The 23,638-nt window shown below is 38.1% G+C and overlaps 1 protein-coding gene across 1 annotated transcript in view; it reads right to left on the reverse strand.

Moving 5' to 3' along the window:
- Positions 1-23,638, reverse strand: part of PLCH1 (phospholipase C eta 1) — a 277,595-nt gene that overhangs the window by 195,488 nt on the left and 58,469 nt on the right. Inside the window, exon 2 of the mRNA XM_077160837.1 lies at positions 18,903-19,021. Coding sequence (XP_077016952.1) covers positions 18,903-18,981 — 79 coding nt within the window. The 5' untranslated portion in view covers positions 18,982-19,021. The remainder of the gene's footprint in view (positions 1-18,902; positions 19,022-23,638) is intronic.

The raw sequence follows: 23,638 nt of genomic DNA on the forward strand, positions 1-23,638 counted from the left end.
TGTGTGTGTGTGTGTGCGTGTGTGTGTGTGAAAAGAGTGTGCGAGGACACAGTGATAGAGCAAATGGATAAATTTAACAATAAGTAAATCCTGGGTAAAGGGCATATGGGGGTTATTGGTTCTATTCTTATTCTTGCAACTTTTCTGTAAGGATGAAATAATTTCCAAAGAAAAAGTTAAACTAAAGCAAAAGTTCCTTGTGAGCTTAGGAGGAGGAAAAAGAAAAGAAGGTACGGCAAAGACAAGCAAGATTATAGTCTGGTTTCATAGCTGGGGGTCATTTCTAGTTTGTGAACTGCTAAATCTCCACCAGAGAACCTTAGTCAATAAATATTTAAGGTGAGAAGGAGAAAGGAGAGCAGCATCCTTTGTTCTAGTTAGCCGGGGAATGAGAGCCCTAGGCAGGGACCATGCTAAAGCCTGGAAATTAGCAAGCTGCCTTTCTGTTTGGAAGGAGACCAAGGAATTCTGTGAAGTCATGAACATGGGCAGACGATATAGCACGGACCAGACACTGTGCTCACACACTGCCCAGGGACTCGGGAGACCTCCGTTCTCACACTTAAAATAAGGCAGCCTTAGACCTACACATCAGCCTTGGCAGGGCTAAGGGGCTTCACAGATAAAAGGCGAGAGGTTACTAATTCATTCACCCAGTTCTTACTGGGCACCTCTCACATGCCAGGCCCTAAAGTCATGTTCCTTGGTCTTTAGTGCTTTCTTTCTAGAAGGAATCACAGACACCGGCTGCATCAAATAATTTCCTGAGGTCCCTGAGATCCTTCCCAAACTTAAAGTTTCTATACAAAATCTCTGAGAATTTTTTTTACTACAAAAATAATCATTACTACAGTATAACTACTCTCCAAATAAAGTACTCTTACCAAACACTCTTAAAAGTGAAAGTGAATTTGAAATGCCCTATGATTCTTAACTTAAAAATCAGTACACTAAGGGCAGTGAAATGCATGAGACGTGACATAATCAAGCCTTCTGCTAATAATCAAATTGATTATAGTTGTCAAAATTCTCGTTCCTTGACAATTTATACAAATAGCAAGAATTTTAAAACTCTAACAAAGCTCTAAAACCAGAAAAGACATTATGAAAGACAGAAGTACTTTTTAAAGCAATAACTTTATCAATGAGAAATAACTTTCAAGTGCAGATTAATGATTAATATTAAAATTAATACTTCAAAGGTATTTGAATTCTCTGCTTCATTAGTCCTCCTCATTCACAGTCCATGAGCACAAAAATGATAACAAAAGCTAATTTTGTGAAAGACCCTGGGGAGAAGAAAAAGACTTGCCTCTTCATGAATACTAGAGATGATAAAATAAGAAACCAATAACATTTATCACTTTATATAAATTCATCTAATTTAGAAATAATTTATGCAGAACTTGTTACCTAGCAAAGGAAAAGTTTTAGATTACTAATATCAGAAACATAGTACTTGCAGTTGCCAGATATAAAACTTCTGCACTGATTTATATTATTTAGGAGAAATGATAAAAGACAAGGGATCAAAAATGCAATTAAAGTTAAAAATCAGAGACATATGAGAATATTATTTCCCAGATGGGTTCTAAGGAGCTCAAATTGGAAATATTCATCTATAAAGGATGATCTCAAACACAGGCTACAAATTGAAATATTAACTAATTATTTGTTCTTGAAAAACAACTACCCTCCTACACTGATTTGCACAATTCACAAAGATCTAAACATTATATCATTTTCTGATAACTTTAAAGACTTAATTTCCACAATTGAATGGCCATTCACATGTGACTTACAGACCAGCAGCTTTCAAACCTATAACCCTAGAAATGAAAAATGTCACAAATGTCCTTTGTATTCACGGAGTCAACACTCTACCAGATAGTAAATTACTAGATAGTTAAGTCATTACTGGATTTAAATGCTACATGATTATATTAGTCTATTTGTAAAGTTCAGCACCTGGCTCCCCAAAGAGAGAGTACATAATCATTTATTAGCTATAAAGTCAGTTGGATGCCACCAGGAAGGGAAATTCTGGTTTCACAGAGCCCTGTGCCCTCTGCAATGGGGAAGCCAGGGCCTATGCCCAGAACTCTCAGTCCTACAGCAGCTCTGCAACAAATACTCACATATTCACCTGTCCAACACATGGCTGCTTTGAAATGTTTTCATATAAAAGTCACTTTATAACATAATATAATGGTGCTATAAAGATTTTACTATCTCGAATAATCAGAAGATTCTGAGGTTTACAAGATTTTTTCCATAAAAAATCCATTTAGCATTTCGAAACACAGCTGAGAATAGAAAGGTCAGCAGAGATGGAATGGCAGCAATGCTGCACCAAAAATTAAAAGCCTGGCCTTCAAAATTAACCCTGCCACTACTGGATTGATACACACCAGTTTCTTACCTTCTCGTCTATAAAAGAAGAATGTTTTTGATGATAATGTTCAAAAAGAGGAAGGAGTCATAGATTACACTGAAATATGATGAAAGCTAAGAACTTTGTGGTTGGGGAGATGCACCAATATATATGTATATGCATACAGCATTTAGCATAATGTTTTTAGGAATACCACAAATGTCCTGAAGCCCAGCTACAAGTTCTCTTCAGAATCACTCAAGCAGATGGTGTTTTAGTTTTTTAGGCTGCTCAAAGCAAATACTATGAAATGGGTAGGGTTTAAACCATGGGAATTTATTTGCTCAGGGTTTTAAGGCCAAGAAAATGTCCAAATCAAGGCAGTATCATGGCAATGCTTTCTTTCCAAAGACTGGCTGCAGGCCATCTTTGGCTCCTCTGCCACATGGCAAGGCACATGGTATCTGCGGGTCTCTCCTTTCTTTTCCAGGTTTCTTAATTTAAGCTTCTTGCTGCTGTAATTTCTCTTCCTGTCTCATCTTTTCTCTAATTTTTGCATGCCATGTATAATTGCTGCCCAGAATATGCTTATGGCCTTACCTATCCCTTCCTGTTTTAGACACAGGAGGTTCAGTTTTTTGAACCCATCTTACAAAGAAAATTACTTGGGTATTCACAGTCCTTGTGTCTTCTATTTGCAAATCTGGGCATTGGGATACTGTTTGGGTCTTTGTTATTAGCTATATCCCTCACATGCAAGTTTCAGACCTCCCAATCCTTCATTTGGTGGGAAGCAGTTCTTTATCCCCTACCTCCACTCTCCACTCACCTGTTCCTTGGAGATAGAGACTAATCCCTCCCTCACAAAGCTCTACACTAGATCCAGTGGGTCTCTCAAGAGCGGTACTGCTCCAACTTTAACGTGCTCCCAAATCACCTAGGGATGTTGTTAAAATGAAGATTTCAGTAGGTCCCAAGTGGGACTGAGAGCTCGCATTTCTAACAAGCCCCCCACAGGATGCTCTAAACCATTCCAGTAGATGCCTCTCAGCCCCCAGCCCCAGTCTCACAGGATTCCTACCCTGCCACAAGGGCAACTCAACATGGTGCCTCTGTCAGTGGTCTAGCAGCTTCCACAGCATCTAGAAACTCTTTCACAACCATTTTACAACCACTGTTCAAACCCACCCCCTCGGGTGCATTAAGGGAAACACATTTATGCTATAAGAGTGGAAAACCCCTAGATTTTTAGTGTCAGACAAATCTGCATTTAAACACCATAATCTATATGATTTGTGGCAAATTGTTTACCCCTCTGAGTTTTATTTGTAAAACAGGCTTACTAAGAGACATAAAAAGGATTATGCTAGTAAAGCAACCATCACTCCCAGTTCCGATGACAACTTTGTTTCAGCACAACACTATTTCCTAATGGTGCACCAAGAATAATTGTATATAGAGTTCACCAATTCTTCCCAACAAGATCTGAACTTAAATGTATTAATATCAGCCCCAAATTCTTCTATATCCCCCACAAGATTTCATACTCAAAAAAAGGACTTATCATGCAAAACAGGAGTGATCTGAGAAGTCATGACTTCTCCATCCCAACTTTAAGGCTTTTGGTTGTAGTGATGGAGGTGGACCAGATATCTACAGGGCTGACAAAATGTTGCCTTCCACAATAAGGTATGTATAATCCTCTAAGTCACTGGATACTCTTTTCTTCAAGATACAGAAACAAACAATTCTAATAATACTCAACGTTACATCTGATGTACTCCAAAGGATGGCACTGTTTTCCCAATTCCTGCATTTTGTATTTATTTCTGTCCCAATTCTTTAAATTATCCTGCTGTGAACTATGTAGTGCTCACTACTGATTAATCCAAACAAAGCACTATTAATAGGTTCTTTATGTTTAGCATAAAACAAATCACATTTTAAGGACCTTAAGAAAACAAGATCATTAAAAGGAATATGAAACATATATATTAGGAAAGAGAAAAATAATCATATAAAGGTGAGTGTATCATTTATCCCTACCCTTCTGCAAATAGTCATTTTAAAAATCAAGATTTTCAGCTAGAGGATAAAATAAGGGGCTGGATCACAGAGTGGAGGATGATGACTGTGATTGATAGTAAAAATATAAAAATGTTCTTTCATAAACCAGAACAAATGTATGTCACTATAATAAAGAGTTAATAATAGAATGGTGTATGAGGAGAAATGCACCTACTGCAAACTATGGATTATAGTTAGTTAACAGTAATATTTTAACATTCTTTCATCAATAGTAACAAATATACTGGACCAGTGTTAAAGGTCAGTAATAGAGGGGCATACAGGATATGTTGGTGTTTTTGTTTTTTCTGTCTACTTGTTTTGAGTAATAAAAATTTTCTAAAATTGTAATGATGAAGGCACAACTATGTAATGATATTGTGAACCACTGATTGTACACCTGGATGAATTGTATGGTATGTGAATATATCTCAATAAAACCACTTCAAAAAAATCAGGATTTTCATAAATCATCCAGACTAATGAATAATTACATTACTGTATTAAATCAGAAAATTAATGCCTGCTTTATTTTACTGATCAGAGCAAAACTACAGTCAATCAACAACTTTAATCTAGTAATTCTCATTCCTCCCAGTGCATCAGGATCTCCTGGATAAACGTGTGTGTACGCACATATGCATGTATTTGTGTATATGTATATTTGTGTGTATGTATACATACACAGCATGAACGAATGAATGAATGAATGAGTGCATGAATGAATGGAAACACCTGAGTCCCACACATCAGAGACAATCTTTGGACCAGGGTAGAGCACAACCATCAGTAGTGTTTAAAAGCCCCCCAGCAGATCCTAATGAGTAACCAGAGTTGAGAATCATTGCTTAGCCGCCAGTTTTTAAAGTGCAGACTTAAAACAGCACCCACATACTGGAAGTATCGATTGTATTTTTCCTGTTTCTTTATTCTTTTCTGTACTTCCCAATTTCTCTATGGTGAGCAGATATTGGTACCATCAGAAAAAATAAAAAGAATTAAAAAAAAAAAAAAAAAAGAACAGCATCTACAAAATCCCAAACATAGATGACTCTTCTACATTTCCTCCTTCCTGCATATTCAGGGACATGATCTGTATCCACGTCCTTCTTGTTGATTGGAGCCCCCTCCCCACCCTTCAGTGTAAAATGGGTTGTCATCACAGAAAAAAAAATCATTACCAAATTCATGGGCTCTACGGTTCTGTTAAGAGATTATGTATTTGCTACCTTAAGTCTAGGATTTTCAACCCATCAGAATCAAATTGGTTGCCCATTAGAACCACCTGGGGAATTCTAAAAATCCCTCCATGTTCTGGCCACAGCCCAGACAAATTAAACCAGAATCTCCAGACTGGGACCCAGGCGTCAGGAGTTTTTAATACCCCCAGGCGATTCCAATGGGTAGCCAAGGCTGGGAACAACGTGCTTAAATGGTTAATGAATAACAAGTCACCACATCTGACAATGATAAGCTCCTGCTTAGCTTAAGAAGAGAAGATCATGAAATTCTGACATGGGTGCAATTTCAAAGAATGGTTATTTATGGATTTTCATTGATGTTCAATTTCAGGTTGGTAAGCAGTGAAAACAGGATACTCAATAATAAACGTGTTCACTCTTCTTTCTTTTAATTGGGGATAAATCAGAACCTCTCCATTTACATAAGAGAAATTCTGAGAACAGTCATATGGCAGTCAGAAGAGGTTAAAATGTACAAAACAAAATTCGACACAATTTTTTTTCAGCAATTATACATTTATCCTAGCTCAGTAGGTGTTTATTTCTCAGAATGACTTTGCTACCTATAAATCAGAATTGTGCTCTCATATTGCTTGAGAGTCAGAGATGAAAGGCTCAAATGCTGACCATTTTTCTTGTTTGTAAAGATGAAATAAAAGTGTATCTTCTTAACTTGTTAAAGAAGCCCTGTGATGTTTGATTATTCTCTTCACGTACCCCAGCCTCCTCCTCCTCTCTCACTGAGAAAACTAGTGCGTTTGTTTTGGTGAAAGTCTATTCTAGGCTCTCTGGGGTAAGAATTACTCCACAGACAGCACTCACTTCTGTGACTGGAAATTTTCAGACACAAGCAGCAGAGAATTTTAATAGTATGCAAAACACTGCCATGAAACAGGTTTTATTAATAGTGTCAATTTAAAAGAGCTAGACCTTCATTTTCTGAGTTGTATAAAGTAAACACATATAACCAACATGGCAAATCTGGAAAGTATGATTAAATGAATTCAGTAAGTCTAAGAAATTCTTTCCAAAACACAAGTCTGTCCCTGTCCAGTATTAGTGGTATTATTCATTATTACAAATATTTGTAATAATATTTTCTCAAGCACACTTGGATTCTCAGCAGAAGCAGCCTTCTTTCCCTTCTCAATCTCAGGAAGGAACTAGATATGGATATTCTTTTCTTTTCCAAAACAAAAGCCTGGGTAAAGAGGAGAGTCTACAGGCAGAGGTGACACATTCTACAACACAAAGATTAAAAGCTGACCTCAACAAGTGAAAAAAAAATGAAACAGTAAGTGGTTATTTCCCCTATAAATTCACTTGAGGATATTTTATTGAGCACCTACTTCATGCAGGCTATTATATGTGCCATTGGGTGGGCAATGGTGGCTCAGTGGCAGAGTTCTCGCCTACAATGCCAGAGCCCCGAGTTCAATTCCTGGATCCTGTCCATATCAAAAAATTGTAAAAAAAAATAAGTCAGAAGAGTTATGAACCAGCAATTAAACTAATCATCACACAATTATTTGTTTCATTACAATAATGATAAACTAATGTCGTGAGGTGGCAATGCAGGATGACAGGAGAACATAAAGCAAGGAGGTCAAATAGGTTTCTCTGAGAAGAGGACCTTTACTTTGTCTCAGTGATGAGTTGAAAGTTGACTAATGAAGAAGGGCTGAGCTTTGGTGGCAAGGAATACACGCATGAACTTGCTCAGTATTCAGGAAGAATAAAAGAAGACCAGTGTGGTAAAGGCACAAAGGGCAAACAGATGAGTAAAATAGGGCTGGCAAGACAGGTAGGTAGGGAGGTTAAGGAGGAATTTCTGCTCCCAACATATTGAGTCTGAGGACCTGGAAGGCATCAGTGGAGCCAACACACAGAGAGACAGGCATCTGGGTTTGGAGCACAGAGGAAGAGGGGTCTAAGTTAAGGTCATTTCTTGAGATTGGAGGCCATGGGAGTGGATGACACCACCTGGTCCTAGATAGACATTAGGCTGTAAATTAAAAATCTGAGTAATCCATTGAAATCAACAGTTTGCACTTGTACTAACTCCAAACATAGTTGCTAAAAGGAATGAGCCCAAAGAAAAGACACAGCATATCACAAGTCCCATCTATTGGGATGACTTTTTCTTTGCATGGTATGAAGGGACAGACTGCAGGTTTTAGTCTTTGTTTTGTCAGGTGAGAGTTAGGAGGTTTTTGTGATTGCAAATGCAATCACTCATAACAATTACTGTGGTCTAAGAAAACAATCTGGATCTTTGTATAACTAAATTAAATAATTATGCTACCCTAGAAGAATACTGAATCTACTTGTACAAAGCTATTTCACCCTCCCGTCAATCTCAGTGCATATATTAAGCATAAGTAGGAAAAGACAATTGGGAAAATGAGAGTAGAGGAAAATTAATTATAATTATGGAAATGCAGCTTAAAGAACAAAGGCTTAAATTCGTAACACAGGTCTAAGGGGAAATAATTCTCATAAGTAACCACTTAAAACATAAGAAGTCTGCAAATCAGAGGGGAAAGTTGAGTGTTTATTAGGCACATTATTTCTTCTTTCTAATTTAGTAATTAGAGAGTTGATATTCCCTAGCATAAAGGGATAAAATAATCAAGAGCCATTCTGCTTAGATGGTCCTAATGGCTACAGGTTTAAAAGAAAGATTTTAGAGCCTAACAGGTAAGGCTAGCCAAGGCTCTCACTTAAGAGCAGTAGGCTTGGGGGTGCAAGGGTAGTTCAGTGGTAGAATTCTCACCGGCCATGCGGGAGGCCTGGGTTCAATTCCCGGCCCATGCATTTCTCATAAAAACAAAAATAAATAAACAAAAACAAACAAATTCAACAAATGGTCCTACAATAATGGAATATTTACATGGAAAAAGAATGAAATGTGACCCCGGCTATACAAAAAAAAAAAAAAAAAAAGAGCAATAGGCTTGTTTCAAATATCCAGTGAAGCTAAAGCTTCCAAGAATAAACACTACTATTTCTCACCCATCTAGGCTTCCCACATACCCAGATCTTTAGTGTGCCATTTTGCTAGGCATACTACATGGACCTTTTCATCCTCCATCTTAACAGAATGTGAACAATCTCAATATAGAAAGCATGACAGAAAAATCACAGAAGGTTCAGCTATCCAGCAAAATTCCCCCACCCAATCGAATTAGATCCCCCAGGGGGAAAAGAGGCCTGAGACATCTCAACATAAATTTTTATAAATCCAAATCATTGCTTGGTTCTGATAATCCAGCTACACAAGGTTGTAAGAAGCAAGCACGATAAGGAACATCAGCATCTTTGGGGAAATTAAAGCACCCTAATCTAAAATGTTAACGGATGAGGACCAGCCTGCGGTGATTCTAGAGAAGTCCAGTGAGAACTGTTGTGGGGAGGGAAGTAGGATTCCACCATTCAAAATCACAGTACTTGAGCCCATATTCTGTGCACAGGTTAGGTCTCCAGGGGATCAGAGAGGGCAGCAGAGATTTTTACTAGGAGGCGTGAAATTGGAGGAAACACCCCTTTCCTCAGAGACGAACAAGGGAAAAAAGCTACAAAAGAATGACTCTGTGATTTCTTAAGGTAGGAGGCTTGAGGGAGTAGCCCTGGCAGCAGTGTGAGGTGAGCTGAGGTCAGCAGGTCCGGAAGAAGCAGGCAACTTCAAACTCTCTCTCTTCCTCCACAGCCCTCAGCAGTCTTCATAGCTCCATGTAAAGCAACATGGCGACCAGAAAAGGGCCAAAGAGTTATCCAGGTGCCCTCAGAGGTAAAGGAAGCCACATCCCAGAAGGAATAGGGAACAGAGCATGGAGAGTCATTTCTAAACAGTCCTTGGTGACAGAGGGGAATTAGGAAAACTATCTGTAACAGAAGGGACCAGAGAATTCTGAGGGAATTTTGATCATCTTAAAATAAATAACATACAAACAGTGCCCAGGCATGGGTAGAAGACTTTTGCTCCCCCACCTCTCTTCTTTATAAGAAAATCTGAGAAGTGAGACCTTGAATTTCTTTTCAAGGGAAAGAAACCAGATGAAACCCCATCCTCAACCCCAACAGCCGGGCCAGGCCTGTGCTGGGTGTAAAGTAGGAAATAGGATTTAAATGAATTTGAAATTAAAGTTTTAAATTGGATTGAACCCTCAATAACCAAAAGTAAAGTAATGAGAGTAAAAGAATATGCCTAGGATGTCACAATGGGACAAAGTACTTTTTAAAGTGTTGACTGGAGAAAAATAACTTTTTTTTTTCTGGTGTATGCCACAGTGCATTGAGAATGTCCAAACCAATAACAAATGGAATGCCCACATGGAGGAAGGAAAAAAAAAGAGAAGAACTTTAAATTTTGAAAAATAAATATAAATAGCATTTCACTGAAGCTTTCATTGAGAATTTTGCATGTCTCCAAGAAGTCAAGAAAGAATGCATGTTCCCAATAGATTATAAAACAAGCATGTTTTATACCAGCTCACATTTAAGGTTATTTCCATAGTGTTCTAAAGTATATCTCATATCTAGCTTTATAAGTCCAAAGATAAATTTCAGGGCTGATTCAATGGCTCTGATTTGCCTCAGACAAGGGAAGAAGAAAATAGCATAAATTACTTTGGTCAGTTAATTCACAGCAAATTCCCCAATTACTCCTATTTTAAAGTGGGGCAAGAGAATGGGTGAAAAAAATTAGATACCATATATCTTATAAGGGTTTATTATCCAAACATATAAAGAAATTCCACAACTCAACAACAAAAACAAACACCATTTAAAAATGGGCAAAAGAGGCAGGCCATGGTGGCTCAGCAGGCAGAGTTCTTGCCTGCCACGCTGGAGACCCAGGTTCAATTCCTGGTGCCTGCCCAAGCAAAAAAAAAAATAGGCAAAAGACTTGATAGACATTTCTCCAAAGAAGATATACAAATGGTCAATAAGCACATGAAAAGATGCTCAAATATCATTAGCCATCAGAGAAATGAAAAAACCAAAACCACAATGAGTATCACTTCATACCCAGTAGAATAATGACTATTAAAAAATGGAAAATAAGAAGTGCTGGAGAGAAAAAATAAATAAATAAATAAATAAATAAAAGAAGTGTTGGAGAGGATTCAGAGAAATAAGGACATTCATTCATTGTTACTGGGCATGTAAAATGGTACAGCCACTGTGGAAGATAGCTTGGCATTATCTCAAAAATCAAAGTATAGAATTACCATATGACCTGGCAGTCCCTCTACTAGGTACATACCCAGAAGAATCGAAAACAGGACAAATATTTGCATGCTGATGTTCACAGAGACATTATTTACTATTGCCAAAAGATGGAAGCAACTCACATCCATCAATAGATGAATAAACAAAATGTTATACACACACACACACACACACACACACAAACATACATACAATGGGATATTTTTCAGCCATAAAAAGAAAGGAGTTTTGATTCATGCAGCAACATGGATGAGCCTTGAAGACATCATGTTGAGTGAATAAGTCAGACACAAAGAGACAAATATCATGATCTCACTGATATGAAATATGTATACTATGCAAATCATGAAATAAGGAACTGGGATACAGGATACCAGGGGCTGGGGTGGGGGTGGTTTCTGTTGCAGTGACGGAAAGATTTTGGTAATGGATGGTGGTTATGGTAGTAAGTACATTATTGTGAATGCAATTAACACCACTGAATTATATATTTAAAAGCAATTAAAATGAGAAATTTTAGATAGTTTAAGTGTCAGCAGGATAAAAATTTTAAAAGACACAGAACTGTTTAAGAAATTGAAAAATATCAATTAGAAGCCGATCAGATCAGGACTAAGGTAAATCAGAATATAGGGATAAGGAGGACATTGTCTGTATTTTAGAACTTCACCTACTCTTTAAGAGAAAAGGAAGAGAGGTTTATTGTGGCCAAAACCTAAATTGTCTGTAGCACATAATCTCACTCAACCTGTCTGGATAGATTATTTAAACAACCCAAATACATGGAGCCCAGAATGGGAATGAGGGCTTGTAAATCTGTATAGCTTAATATAATGCCTGGGTACATCCCAGAGTATGTTGAGCAATAATTAAAAAGTATTGGTGGGCAGGCCATGGTGGCTCAGCAGGCAGACTTCTTGCCTGCCATGCCAGAGACCGGGTTCATTTCCCGGTGCCTGCCCATGTGAAAAAAAAAAAAAAAGATTGGCAAAGTCTCTTGAGGGATGGGTGAAAAAAATATATGGAATTATTAAACTTTCCCACCTGGGAAACCCCTGCGACTACCTCTACATTAGTGACTCCCAGGTACATAGGTCAAGCCCCTGATCTTGAGGCTTGCTATTGTGAAGCTTATGTATGTAGCAGTGAAATTAAGCCTACCTATGGTTGTGCCTAACAGATACTTCCAGTGGACCTCTTTTGTTGCTCTCTCTAAGCCCAACTCTGCAAGTAAAATCACTATACCCTCCCCACCCCCAGGGAGGACAAGACAAACTGGGATGAAGGTCTCCCTGTCAACGCGGGATATGACTCCCAGGGATGAGCCTGACAGGCACCAATCGATCAACAATGCCTTCCTGACCAAAACGGGGAAAAAATTGTAACAAACAAGGCTACTCTGGAGGCTGTTCTTATGCAAGCTTCAGCTAGATATTGCTATTTATCATGGTTTGCCAAACCCCAAACAAAACCATTCCTGCCAACCCTAAAGAATACCTAGGGCTCTTCTGAAATTCTCCAAAGGTTCCATGCACTATTATTACTTTCTGAAGCCTACAACTTCCAGATGGGCTTCTAGGCTAGATAAGCCCTGAAACCCAGAGGGGCCAGCCTCTCCAGTATCTTGGAGTAGCTAGATGGAAAAAGCTAAAATTGTGGAACTGTAACCCTTACCAAACTCTGAAATCTGTTCTATAACTAATTATTGAGGTATACTTTGAAATTTATTGCTTTTTTTGTATATATGTTATTTTTCACAATAAAAATAAAATAAAATAGTTTTTTAAAAAGATCATTTGCTCCATATCCCAGCATTTCGCAGTTATCAAAACTTACTCTCATTGGGAAAAACTCACCCAAAGCAACCCACGAGAAGGCAGCTTCTGCAAGGTGTCCTTTGCCTAAGACTTCACTGCCTTTGGTATGTTTCCATGATGTACCTAAACCCAGCCTGAAAGGACATCTGCTCTCAATGCTTTCTGTCTTGGTGGCCAAGGCTGTGGGAAGAGAGCCTTGGGGTATGGTAAAGAGGGATCAGTTCTATTATAATATATAAAGTTTAAATGACTCAAGGGCATTTTCTCCCTTAAGATAAATCTTTTTTTCCCTTCCTCCCAACTTGTCTTTGGCATTTTCTCCACGTAGTGTTCCTCTCCAAGAATTTAAAGATAATACTTTTGATCTTAATGATGTTCACAAAATCTTAACTATCGCTGCACTAAAAGGGAGTCTATGTGCACTGGTATCTTCTGGATATAGAGGGCAACATTTATAAAGTTACTGGCTGGAATAGCCAGGCTTTGTCTGACTCAGTAAAGACATGACACTCTAATATGAAGCCTAGTAATGCTCCCAAACCCTTAAAACAGGCAGTCTGCCAATCATAGCAAATTGACCTATATTAATTGGAACCCTAACTCACTTCTGCAAAATTTAGAAGAGTTCCAAAGAGGGACCTCATCCCTCTCCATTGGAATTTGTTGGGGTTCCTTCCCACATCCTGGACTGCAGGACACTTACATTCATCGTACTCCCATCCTGATATTTGACCACACAGAGGCCTCAACATTGCTGCCAGAAGGGAACTTTGGAATGTGGCATAGCCTTCCTTTTAGAGATGTGTGACGGTTAGGTTCTGGTGTCTACTTGGCCAAGTAATGATGCCCAGTTGTCTGGTCAGGCAAGCACTGGCCTGACCATTGCTGTAAGGATATTTTGTGGCTGGCTGATAATCCAGAAGGCTGGTGTATTAAATCATCAGTCAGTTGATTGCATATGTGCTTGATTACATAAGCGATCAACTAAGACATGTCTCCCACAATGAAATAATCCAATCAGTTGAAGGCTTTTAAGGAAGAAGAGAGATTCTTTCACACCTTCTTCAGCCAGTGAGCCTCTCCTGTAGAGTTCATCCAGACTCTTTATCGGAGTCGCCAACTTTACACTCTGCCCTGTGGACTTTGGACTCTTCCATTCCCACAGTTGTGTGAAACACCTTTATAAGTCTCATATGTACAGATCTCTGCTGTTGGTTCTGTTTCTCCAGAGAACTCTACCTAACACATGATGGAAGACTGAAGGTCACAGAGGTGACACAAGGCTACAAAATTAGTGGTAAAATTGGGATCAGAATGACAGTCTCCCAGTCCCATTCTTGCTTAATATCCACTACAAAATAGTAGTCTAAGTCTTTACCTTCATGCCACTGCTTAAACTTCTAGCCAGGAAGGGGGAGGCTGGATAAAAAAGTAATTTGTTGAATTAATTAATTAATCAACTAAATCAATTAACTAAACTAATCAGTTTCAGTAGAAGATAGTTGTGAGTCCAAGTAAAAGTGCATATAAGATACTTTTTGAAAAGGCATGCTGTATATTTAATATAAGAACTATTCTTAATTTTACCTCTAGATAGTAAAAGATACCCATTAATCAATTCTCAACCTACCTAGTCCAGATTTGTGATGGTCATTCAGAAACACCCAGATAGCAATATGATAGGAACAGCAATAAATTCAATACAATAAATTGGGATGATACCATAATAACATACAGGAAAGCAATTAATATTTTCCCAATATCACAATTGCATCTAGCAATACTTGAAAGCAAAAATTAAATCACCTCTGAGACAGTTTGAAATGATTTATGCACCCTAGAAAAGCCATGTTTTAATCCTAATCCCATTTTGTAAAGGCAGCCATTTCTTCTAATTCCTATTCAGTATTGTATGCTTGAAACTGTAACTAGGTCATCTCCCTGGAGATGTGACTCAATCAAGAGTGGTTGTTAAACTGGATTAGGTGGAGACGTGTCTCCACCCATTCGGGTGGGTCTTGATTAGTTTACTAGAATTTTATAAAAGAGGAAACATTTTGAAGAATGAGAAAGCTAAACGACAACATAGCCACGAGAAGCAGAGTCCACCAGCCAGTGACCTTTGGAAATGAAGAAGGAAAATGCCTCCTGGAGAGTTTCATGAAACAGGAAGCCAGGACAGAAAGTAACAAATGATGCCATGTTTGCCATGTGCCCTTCCAGCTGAGAGAGAAACATTGACTGTGTTTGCCATGTGCCTTTCCACTTAAGAGGGAGACCCTGAACTTCATCTGCCTTCTTGAATCAAGGTATCTTTCCCTGGATGCCTTAGATTGGACATTTCTATAGACTTGTTTTAATTGGGATATTTCCATGGCCTAAAAACTGTTAACTTGCAACTTATTAAACTCCCCTTTTTAAAAGCTGTTCTGTTTCTGGTATATTGCATTCTCGCAGCTAGCAAACTGGAACAACCTTCAAGTATATTCTAATAAGGAACTCAAACATTTGGAAAAACTTATATGCAGAAAAAAATGTACATATTAATTGCAAATACAGTGGCTATTGCCTTGAGGATCAAGACTATGTCCCAAGTCAGAAAAATAAATATTTGCAATTCATCACAGTTCACTCTGAACCTGGCTCTCATCCGGAGTTAGCCCCTCTCTGATCCTGAAGAAACCAAAGACAGACTTCTTAGTCTCTGTGCTTAAATCCAAGAATGAGAAAAAATAATTATTTTCAAATTAATACATGAAAGTATAAGCCATTAAGGCAAAGTTCACACTGCACAAGACATTCTTGCCTAAATTTATTCTCTATTGCAAACAAATAAGGAAAATAAAAGCCAATTAGGGAAAACTTCACCCATTGGCTTCTCTAGCAGATGCACAATCCCTTTATATTCAATAAGTTCCCTAAAAATTCGGACAAAAGACAGAGATGTGGGAAAGAACAGAAACTACCTACAAAAAACTATTTTGCATAATGCCCTAATATGATTCCTCTAGTGACAGAAAGTACAACAGCTCATTTCTGTTGTCAGCACATACCATTTCCTAACTTTTCCAGCTATTCTTTTTCTACTTCAGAATAGTTGTGAAGATCAAATAATAGATAAAAGACTGGAAAGAAACATTTAAAAATATTTATGAACTAGTGAAAAAGTATACAAATTTTACAATTTTATTTCTATTTTTACTTTTATTGACCATGTTCAGTAGTCCCCACTTTACTATAGCCCTTTTCTCCTGGGAACACTTTGTAAATCTTAAAAGAGACTCTGGTTACCATAATGTGCATACACAAATAAGTTCATTATTTCACAGGTGAAATAGTTTTTTTCTGCCTATAATCAAAGATTTATTTCTTGTTGTTTTGGTTAATTTGGTAAGAAAATTTATCGACATAGACAAGCAGACACTAAGCTGGAAAGGAAAAAGCTTCTGAATGCTCACCCCATGCTCCAAAAGCCCATTCAAAAGAAATCTGCTATTTCTGACTCACCACAACCCAACCCCTCTCTCCTCTGTTCTGAAATCCTCGACAAAGATATTCCCACAAGAACTCCCTTGACTTTATACCAAGACATCTTTCAACTCTCCCTTAAGTTAAACAAACTCCTATTTAAGAAATTATTTTTATACAGGTGTAAAGGAAAAAGCAGAGCAAAAGGAATCCTTCTCTCCTGAATTACAGCATATTTTTATACACAGAAAACCAAAATGATACTTTATGCTATGAGAATTACTTAAAGCTATTACTTTATTATAAATAAGTAGAGTCATAATTCTAATTATCCTCAGTCTTGGGAGGATTTACTATCTCCAAATCCTTTCAAAAAAGTATTTCCTAAATGCAAAAAAAAAAAAAAAAAAAGTAGCCAATTCATATTTTAAGTATCATACTGCCCCCTTGTGTATCATATGTTTAATGAATGAAAAGGTAATCCACAAAATACAGTGTAATTCTCAGAAATACTTCAATGGAATCTCAGAAATTAGAACTAGAAAGAACCTGAAAAATCATAGGCTCATTTCACAGAGGAGAGAACTGAGATCCTGAAGGGGTATGTATTTGTTTAAGATCACACACTGCTAGTTAATAACAGCTAATGCTGTTGAATAGAACCTGAACCTTTCAGAGTGCTCATTTTTCTGTTAAAATGGAGACAGCAGCCAGGAAGAAAAGCAAATGTGGGGTTGGAGTCAGGCAGATCAAGGTTTGAATGTCAACTCACCACTTCAAAACTTTCCCAGGCCTCAGCTCCCCCATCCATAAAATGGGATAAATACTAACTACATTGCAAAGATGTTGAAAGAATTCAATATGACAACATTCATTACTCCCTTAGCATAAGCATCCACAGTACAGTTATATACTAATTGGTAATATAACTACAAAATATAGGGAAACACTTCTGAATTATTATAGCCTTTGAGATCTCTGGAGAAAGACATTCACCTGTAAAATGAAGTCAGCCTCTACCTAGAAGGTCCTAAAATAAGATGATATAACAAATGTGAAAGAACACTGCAAGCTCAAAAATGCTTTAATTAAGTATGTAAAGTTAAGTTTGTTACCTTAAAGTTAATTAAAACAGTAACAAATATTAATCCTGTCACTCAATTGGGGGGAAAAAAACAAATTTTAGAAGTTGAAGACAAGGGGAAGAGAAATGAAACAATAAAGTGTCAATGGCTGAGAGATTTCAAATAGAATCCAGAGGTCATTCTGGAGGTTATTCCTATGCATCACATAGATATCTCTTTTCAGTAGGACAGTAGGCAGAGGAAATATCTGAAACTGGTGAACTATAATCCAATAGCCTTGATACTTAAAGATGATTGAATAACTTTAGAGCTTTTAGGATATGACTGTGTAATTGTAAAAACCTTGTGACTGACACTTCCTTTATCCAGTATAGGGATAGATGAGTAAGAAGAAAAAAAAAAAAAAAAAACATAGATAAATAAAAGGGGGAAGAGGGAGTATGGGACGTTTTGGTGTTCTTTTTCACTTTTATTTTTACCCTTATTCTTTTTTTTGAGTAATGAAAATGTTCAAAAATCAATTGTGATGACAAATGCACACCTATTTGATGATACCATGAACCACTGATTGTACAGTTTGAATGATTATATGGTATGTGAATATATAGCTCATAAAACTGCATTTAAAATAAAAAGCTGAAGACAGCTTAGATTACAGGATTCTGTTAAACAGTACTCCACTCGCCTTGAAATCTCTCTTTTTCCTCCACAATTCCACAGCTTTCTGGTCGAGATTACTCCTAATATTCTGGCAACACATAGGTCTTTGGCTCTTAACTAAATTTCACTCAAGGGTATTCTGATGGTGGGATTGACAGAGCTTATCCCTGACTGTGTAGCACAAACAAACAGACGTCAGAGGGTAAAGGCGATTTGTCTTAGTTTGCCATGAAAATGACTTATATTGATTACACTCTTATTTTACAGCTGCAGTAATCCACCCTGATGGTGATGGCTGAGTGCTGTGAACTGCTCTGTTCTGTTTTTGCATATGGTTTGCTATACAGAAAAGTCTTAAAGCCCTAAAGGACAGAAATAAAACCAAGTTGCCTTCTTTTCTTTTTTTTTTTTAACTCTTTTTTTTTTTTTTTTTTTTTTTTTAATTACATGGGCAGGCACCGGGAATCAAACCCTGGTCTCCGGCATGGCAGGCGAGAACTCTTCCACTGAGCCATCGTGGCCTGCCCAAGTTGCCTTATTTTCAATAAGTGTCTAAAACAAGTGACCAAAAGCATTCCCTAATATCTGGATGCAAAATGTGCATACCATGCTGGTAATAATCACTGACCAGTGATCCACAAATATTAACTGAACACTTAATATGGATTTAGTCTCCCTTAAAATTACAAGCATCATAAAGAGCTCGTACTGGGGTTGACAGTAAAGTAGGAGAAAAGCATTGACATAACCTGATCTGTAAGGTAGAAAGTGATGATACCACTGTGCTGTTGAGAAAAGGTGCCTGGCTTACCACTGCGGCGAATGAGTCCAGTCGGGCCTCTCAGGTAATTATCCATAAACAAGTTAACTCAGGCCCTTGGTTCAATCCAACAGGTTATACCATATTTATATCTAGATCAAAGATCCAAATACATAAGAACCGTAGACAGCTCACCATGAAACACACTGTTGTCCACCAGAAAATGCCTGCGGTACTGCACACAGCTCCTTCTCTCCAAGTTCCAGTAACTCATTGTTAGGAGATTTCTGGCACAGCATCAAAACCAAATTGCCCTGTCAAGTGAAACAGAATAAGACACAAATGAAGAAAGCGGCCACAACACGCTCACATGGGTAGCATAATGCCTTTAGTTACACAGCATTGCACAGTAACACACATAGCACAGAACTTCTCTGCACACAGAGCAGGGATCCCCCAGATCCTAGAAACCCCCCACAAGTTTTCTCAGAGGGTACAATGTGATTTACCATAAGAAAACAGTAACTTTCCCAAACAGTACCTTTTAGGGCTCAAAGTTACTGCTGCATACAGGGGAAATAAATCTACCATCATGGACTAAGTCTCAGGACTGCTTTCTGTGCCTCCAGGCCACACCCATATTCAGCAAGGACCCAAACCAGCCAATGCTGGTAACTTTTCAGGAAGTGTCAGCTGCAGAAGGGGAGGTAACTAAGAGAAGGAAAGTTATTCCAGGTTCCTGAATCTTATGCCAGTGTCACTCAGATGAGCTGGATGATCAATTCACAGAAATGTTAGAAATTATGACAATGATGATGTGGCCATGAAAAAGCCAAATAATACAGTAACAAAATGTGTCTCCCTCTTTCTGACTTAACACAGGTGACCAATTTAAGACCAGGAGGACCTAGATCTCCTCAGGCTGAACTTACTGATGCAGCCCTCAAACCGGGTTAACAAGAAGCATTAACTGCTTCCCCATAAGGGTTGCCCCTTCACACACAGAGAGAAACATAATGCTAACTGGAGCAAGAACTTAAAGAGCAGAGATCCGAGCTGATGAATTGAACTCCTCTGAAAGCTGATGTGCATAACCCTGAACAAGGCCCCCTTTGTTCACAGTTTTGGCTAAAGCAATTTTTCAGAATTCCAAGCTCTTTTCTGTCCACAGGATAAAGTTAGGCACAACCAAGCAAGTCCGGTATAAAGTAAAACCCACAGGTGGGAAACAACTTGTCACCTGCCCTATTAAAGCAATCTAGAGTTTTGTCAAAATACTCCAGGATGAAATCAGCCACTTGGTGAAAATACAAATGTTCATGAGTAGAGCTTTGATCTATTCATTAATAGAACCACAATTGGTGACAACTCCTAAAATGGAACCACAATTGGTGACAACTCCTAAAATGGAACCACAATTGGTGACAACTCCTAAAATGGAACCACAATTGGTGACAACTCCTAAAGCTTTAGGTAGAGCTTATCCTTATCTCCTTAACGCTCATCCTTAACCTTCTCCACTACGGAGCTTTCCTGTTTTCCACCCATCCTACCCTCTCTTGGTCCCAAGTCCATACTTTCCCCTTCTTCTGGCCACATCCCCATCTGCTTCTCCCTACTTCCTAAGATTGGTGGTAAGTCCCCCAAGATAAAATACCAACTGTAAAATATGATAAGAAACAGTTGATTGTGGAGCCATCCCATCCTGTGTCCCTCCCTACTCAACACTGCATACTGCAAAGACCTCTTCAATAAAAAGGCATTTTTTATTATATAGATAATATGACCGTATATGCTCATTGAAAACAAATAATATTGAAATTCATCAAATAACAAAAAGAATGTCCCCTTGTCCGTCATTTCATGCCCCTCTTCTCAAATAACTACTTTTATTTGGTATGTTATCACTTCAGTTTAGGCATTTGCACATATATACATGCATATAATCATGAAGACTTCTACAATTTTTTTTTGAGGGGGGGGCATGGTCCAGGAATTGAATCCGGATCTCCTGCATGGAAAGCGGGCATTCTACCACAGAACCACCCATGCACCCCAACTTTAATACTCTTTTTCAAGCATTGGAAGTCAGCAATATTAGTAGTCGTTTTGGGTGAAAGGAGAGATAATTTTAGGGAGATTATGTGATTCGCCCATGCTGCTAGGATAAAGTAGCAATGGAACTTGAAATTGCATCTTCTACTCTAAAATGAGGGTTCTGTCCGTGACAGGCCAAAGGAACTAGGTGGTATGGTCGTTTAGAAATATGTTTTGCAAATTCTTGGATAGTCCTCCCTTCAAAAGGTGGAATCTAATTCATCACTCCTTGAAAATACGCTGGCCCATCTGCATTTCTGACTCACGGAAACAGTGAAAGATAATAAATAATCATGGTTGTTTTAAGGTACTCAAGATTTGAGATAACTTAGTACACAGCAATAGATAATGAATACAGGTAACATCCTCAGATACCTCCAGTCAGGGTTGGGACCTTACATCCTTTGAGGATAGAAACACAAACCCACAGAAATGTATATAACATCGAGGTACTCAGATTAACATTAGAAGCCCAGGTTTTCCAGCTTCCAGATCTGTTGTCTCTGACTGTAATCACTTCCCTTTTCTTTAAGACCTGGGTGAAATGCCCCTACCTTCATGAAATTCTCCCAGAAATCTAATCTTCCAATTTACCTAAACTTCCCTCATGCACTGTACTCCTATAATCCTGTCTACCAATTACTGAGCACCTACTGTGTAGCAGGAACTGTAATGTTTTGCATCAGTGGGTCTCAACCTTAGCTGCACATTAGAATCACCAGGGAAGCTTAAAAATCTCCTCGTCCAGGCAGTAGCCTAGACCGATTACACAGGAGTCTCTGGGCATGGGACTCGGGCTCTCCTGGTGATTTTCAAAGCTCCTCAAGTAGTTCCAAAGTGCAGCCTAAGTTGAGGACCACCGCTCTATGCACATGAGCTCTCCTCCTTCAAGAAACCATTTAAACAGTCAACCATTTAAACTCTCTGTGCAGTTAAATGATTGAGCCAGGGCACAAAGGTATGTGACAGAACTCTACAGCCTCCACTGTGCTGCTTCCTAATTTTGGATCTTCGCTTGCATGTCTCACCTCCCTCAGCAATCTAATTTGCAACTCAAGGGTAGAAGCAGGCTGTAAGCTGCCTGTGAGTGCCAGTCCCAGGCCTTGCACACACTGCAGGCCCTCAGTAAATATCAGTGATGTCTTCATCCTAAGCCCCATTTCCTGTATCCCTGTTACTTAGGGCTAAAGGAAGGAGGAGCTCAATCTGGCATCCAGAACCAGAGCAAATGATTTCAAAATTTAAAGATAATGGAGATGGGTAATGGAATTAGTTGGACTGGGGAAGGAAAAGAGAGAACTGTGAACTAAACCACAATCAGGTTTAATCAGATTTAGATGAGCCAAGGGCTTAGGGCTCACTAAGAGGAAGCAATAAGCTTTTTTTTTTCTTTTCCTTTCTAATTTTAGGACAGCATTTATACATAGTCATTATTACATTGTTCTTCCATTTTATTACAGATTCCTTTTAAAAATCATTTTAATGGTTATATAATGACTCACATGAATTTAGCATTGCTGACACCTTTTTTTTATTTTTTAAATGCAATTTCATTGAGATATATTCACACACCAAATAATCCATCCAAAACATATAATCAGTGGTTCACGGTATTATCATATAGTTGTGCATTCATCACCACCACAAACAATATTAAAGCATTTGCATTACTCCAAGAGAAAAAAATGAAAATAAAAAAGAACACCAAATATCCCATACCCCTTATTATTCCCCCAATCATTTACTTATTTTTTGTCTTTATTTTCTTACTCTTCTGCTCATACACTGGATAAAGGGAGTGTCAGTTACAAGGTTTCATAATCACATAATCATACGATAAAAGCTATGTAGTTATACAATCATCATCAAGAATCCTGTCTACTGGATCACATTTCCACAATATCAGGTATTTCCTTCTAGCTTTTCTAGCACACTAGAAACTAAAAAGGAATATCTATATAATGCATAAGAATAACCTCCATAATGATCTCTCAAATCTATCTGAAATCTCTCAGCCACTGAAACTTTCTCTTGTTTCATTTCTTTTCCCCCTTTTGGTATAAGAAATCATTCACAATTACACAATGCCAGGGCCAGTCTCCACCCTGGGAGTCCTATCCCACATTACCAGGGAGATTTACACTCCTGGGAGTCATGTCCCACATAGAGGGGGAGAGTAGTTAATTTATGGGGAGAGTAGTTAATTTATTTGCAGAATTGCCTGAGAGAGAGAGGCCACACCTGAGCTACAAAAGAGATTCCCTGGAAGTGAGTCTTAGGCTTAATTATAAGGAGACTTAGCTTCTCCTTTGCATGAATAAGTTTCATAAGGGTAGGCCCCAAGATCAAGGGCTTAACTTATTTAATTGGGAGTCCCTAAATCTTGTAAGAATATCAAGAATTCCTGAGATGGGGAAGTTTATTCCCACGTTTTTCCCCAGTCCTCAAGGGGACTTTGCAAATACTTTTTATTGTTCTTCCCAAAATACTCTGGGATGTATCAGAGTATTACATTAACCTGTACAGAATAACAAGATCTCATTCCCTATTCTAAGTTCCATATAATTATGTTGTTTAAATAAACTGACCACACAAATTAAATTAGTTGATAAATAAATAGACTATCAATTTATTTCTTCCAAATACCTTTGCAATGGTAACCATAGTAAATAAATCATTATTAAAATATAAAAAGCCTTGAGGTAGGAACAATTGGATAAGATATAATTACCAAAATACAGTAAGTAAAAGAAGATATCCTTGAGGTCTGTCTCGAGGACTTCCTGGAAGATGGCGGCTTAGTAAGACGCGCGGATCTTAGTTTCTTCTCCAGG

This window comes from Tamandua tetradactyla, chromosome 5 (assembly GCF_023851605.1).
Source record: "Tamandua tetradactyla isolate mTamTet1 chromosome 5, mTamTet1.pri, whole genome shotgun sequence".
NCBI lineage: Eukaryota > Metazoa > Chordata > Mammalia > Pilosa > Myrmecophagidae > Tamandua > Tamandua tetradactyla.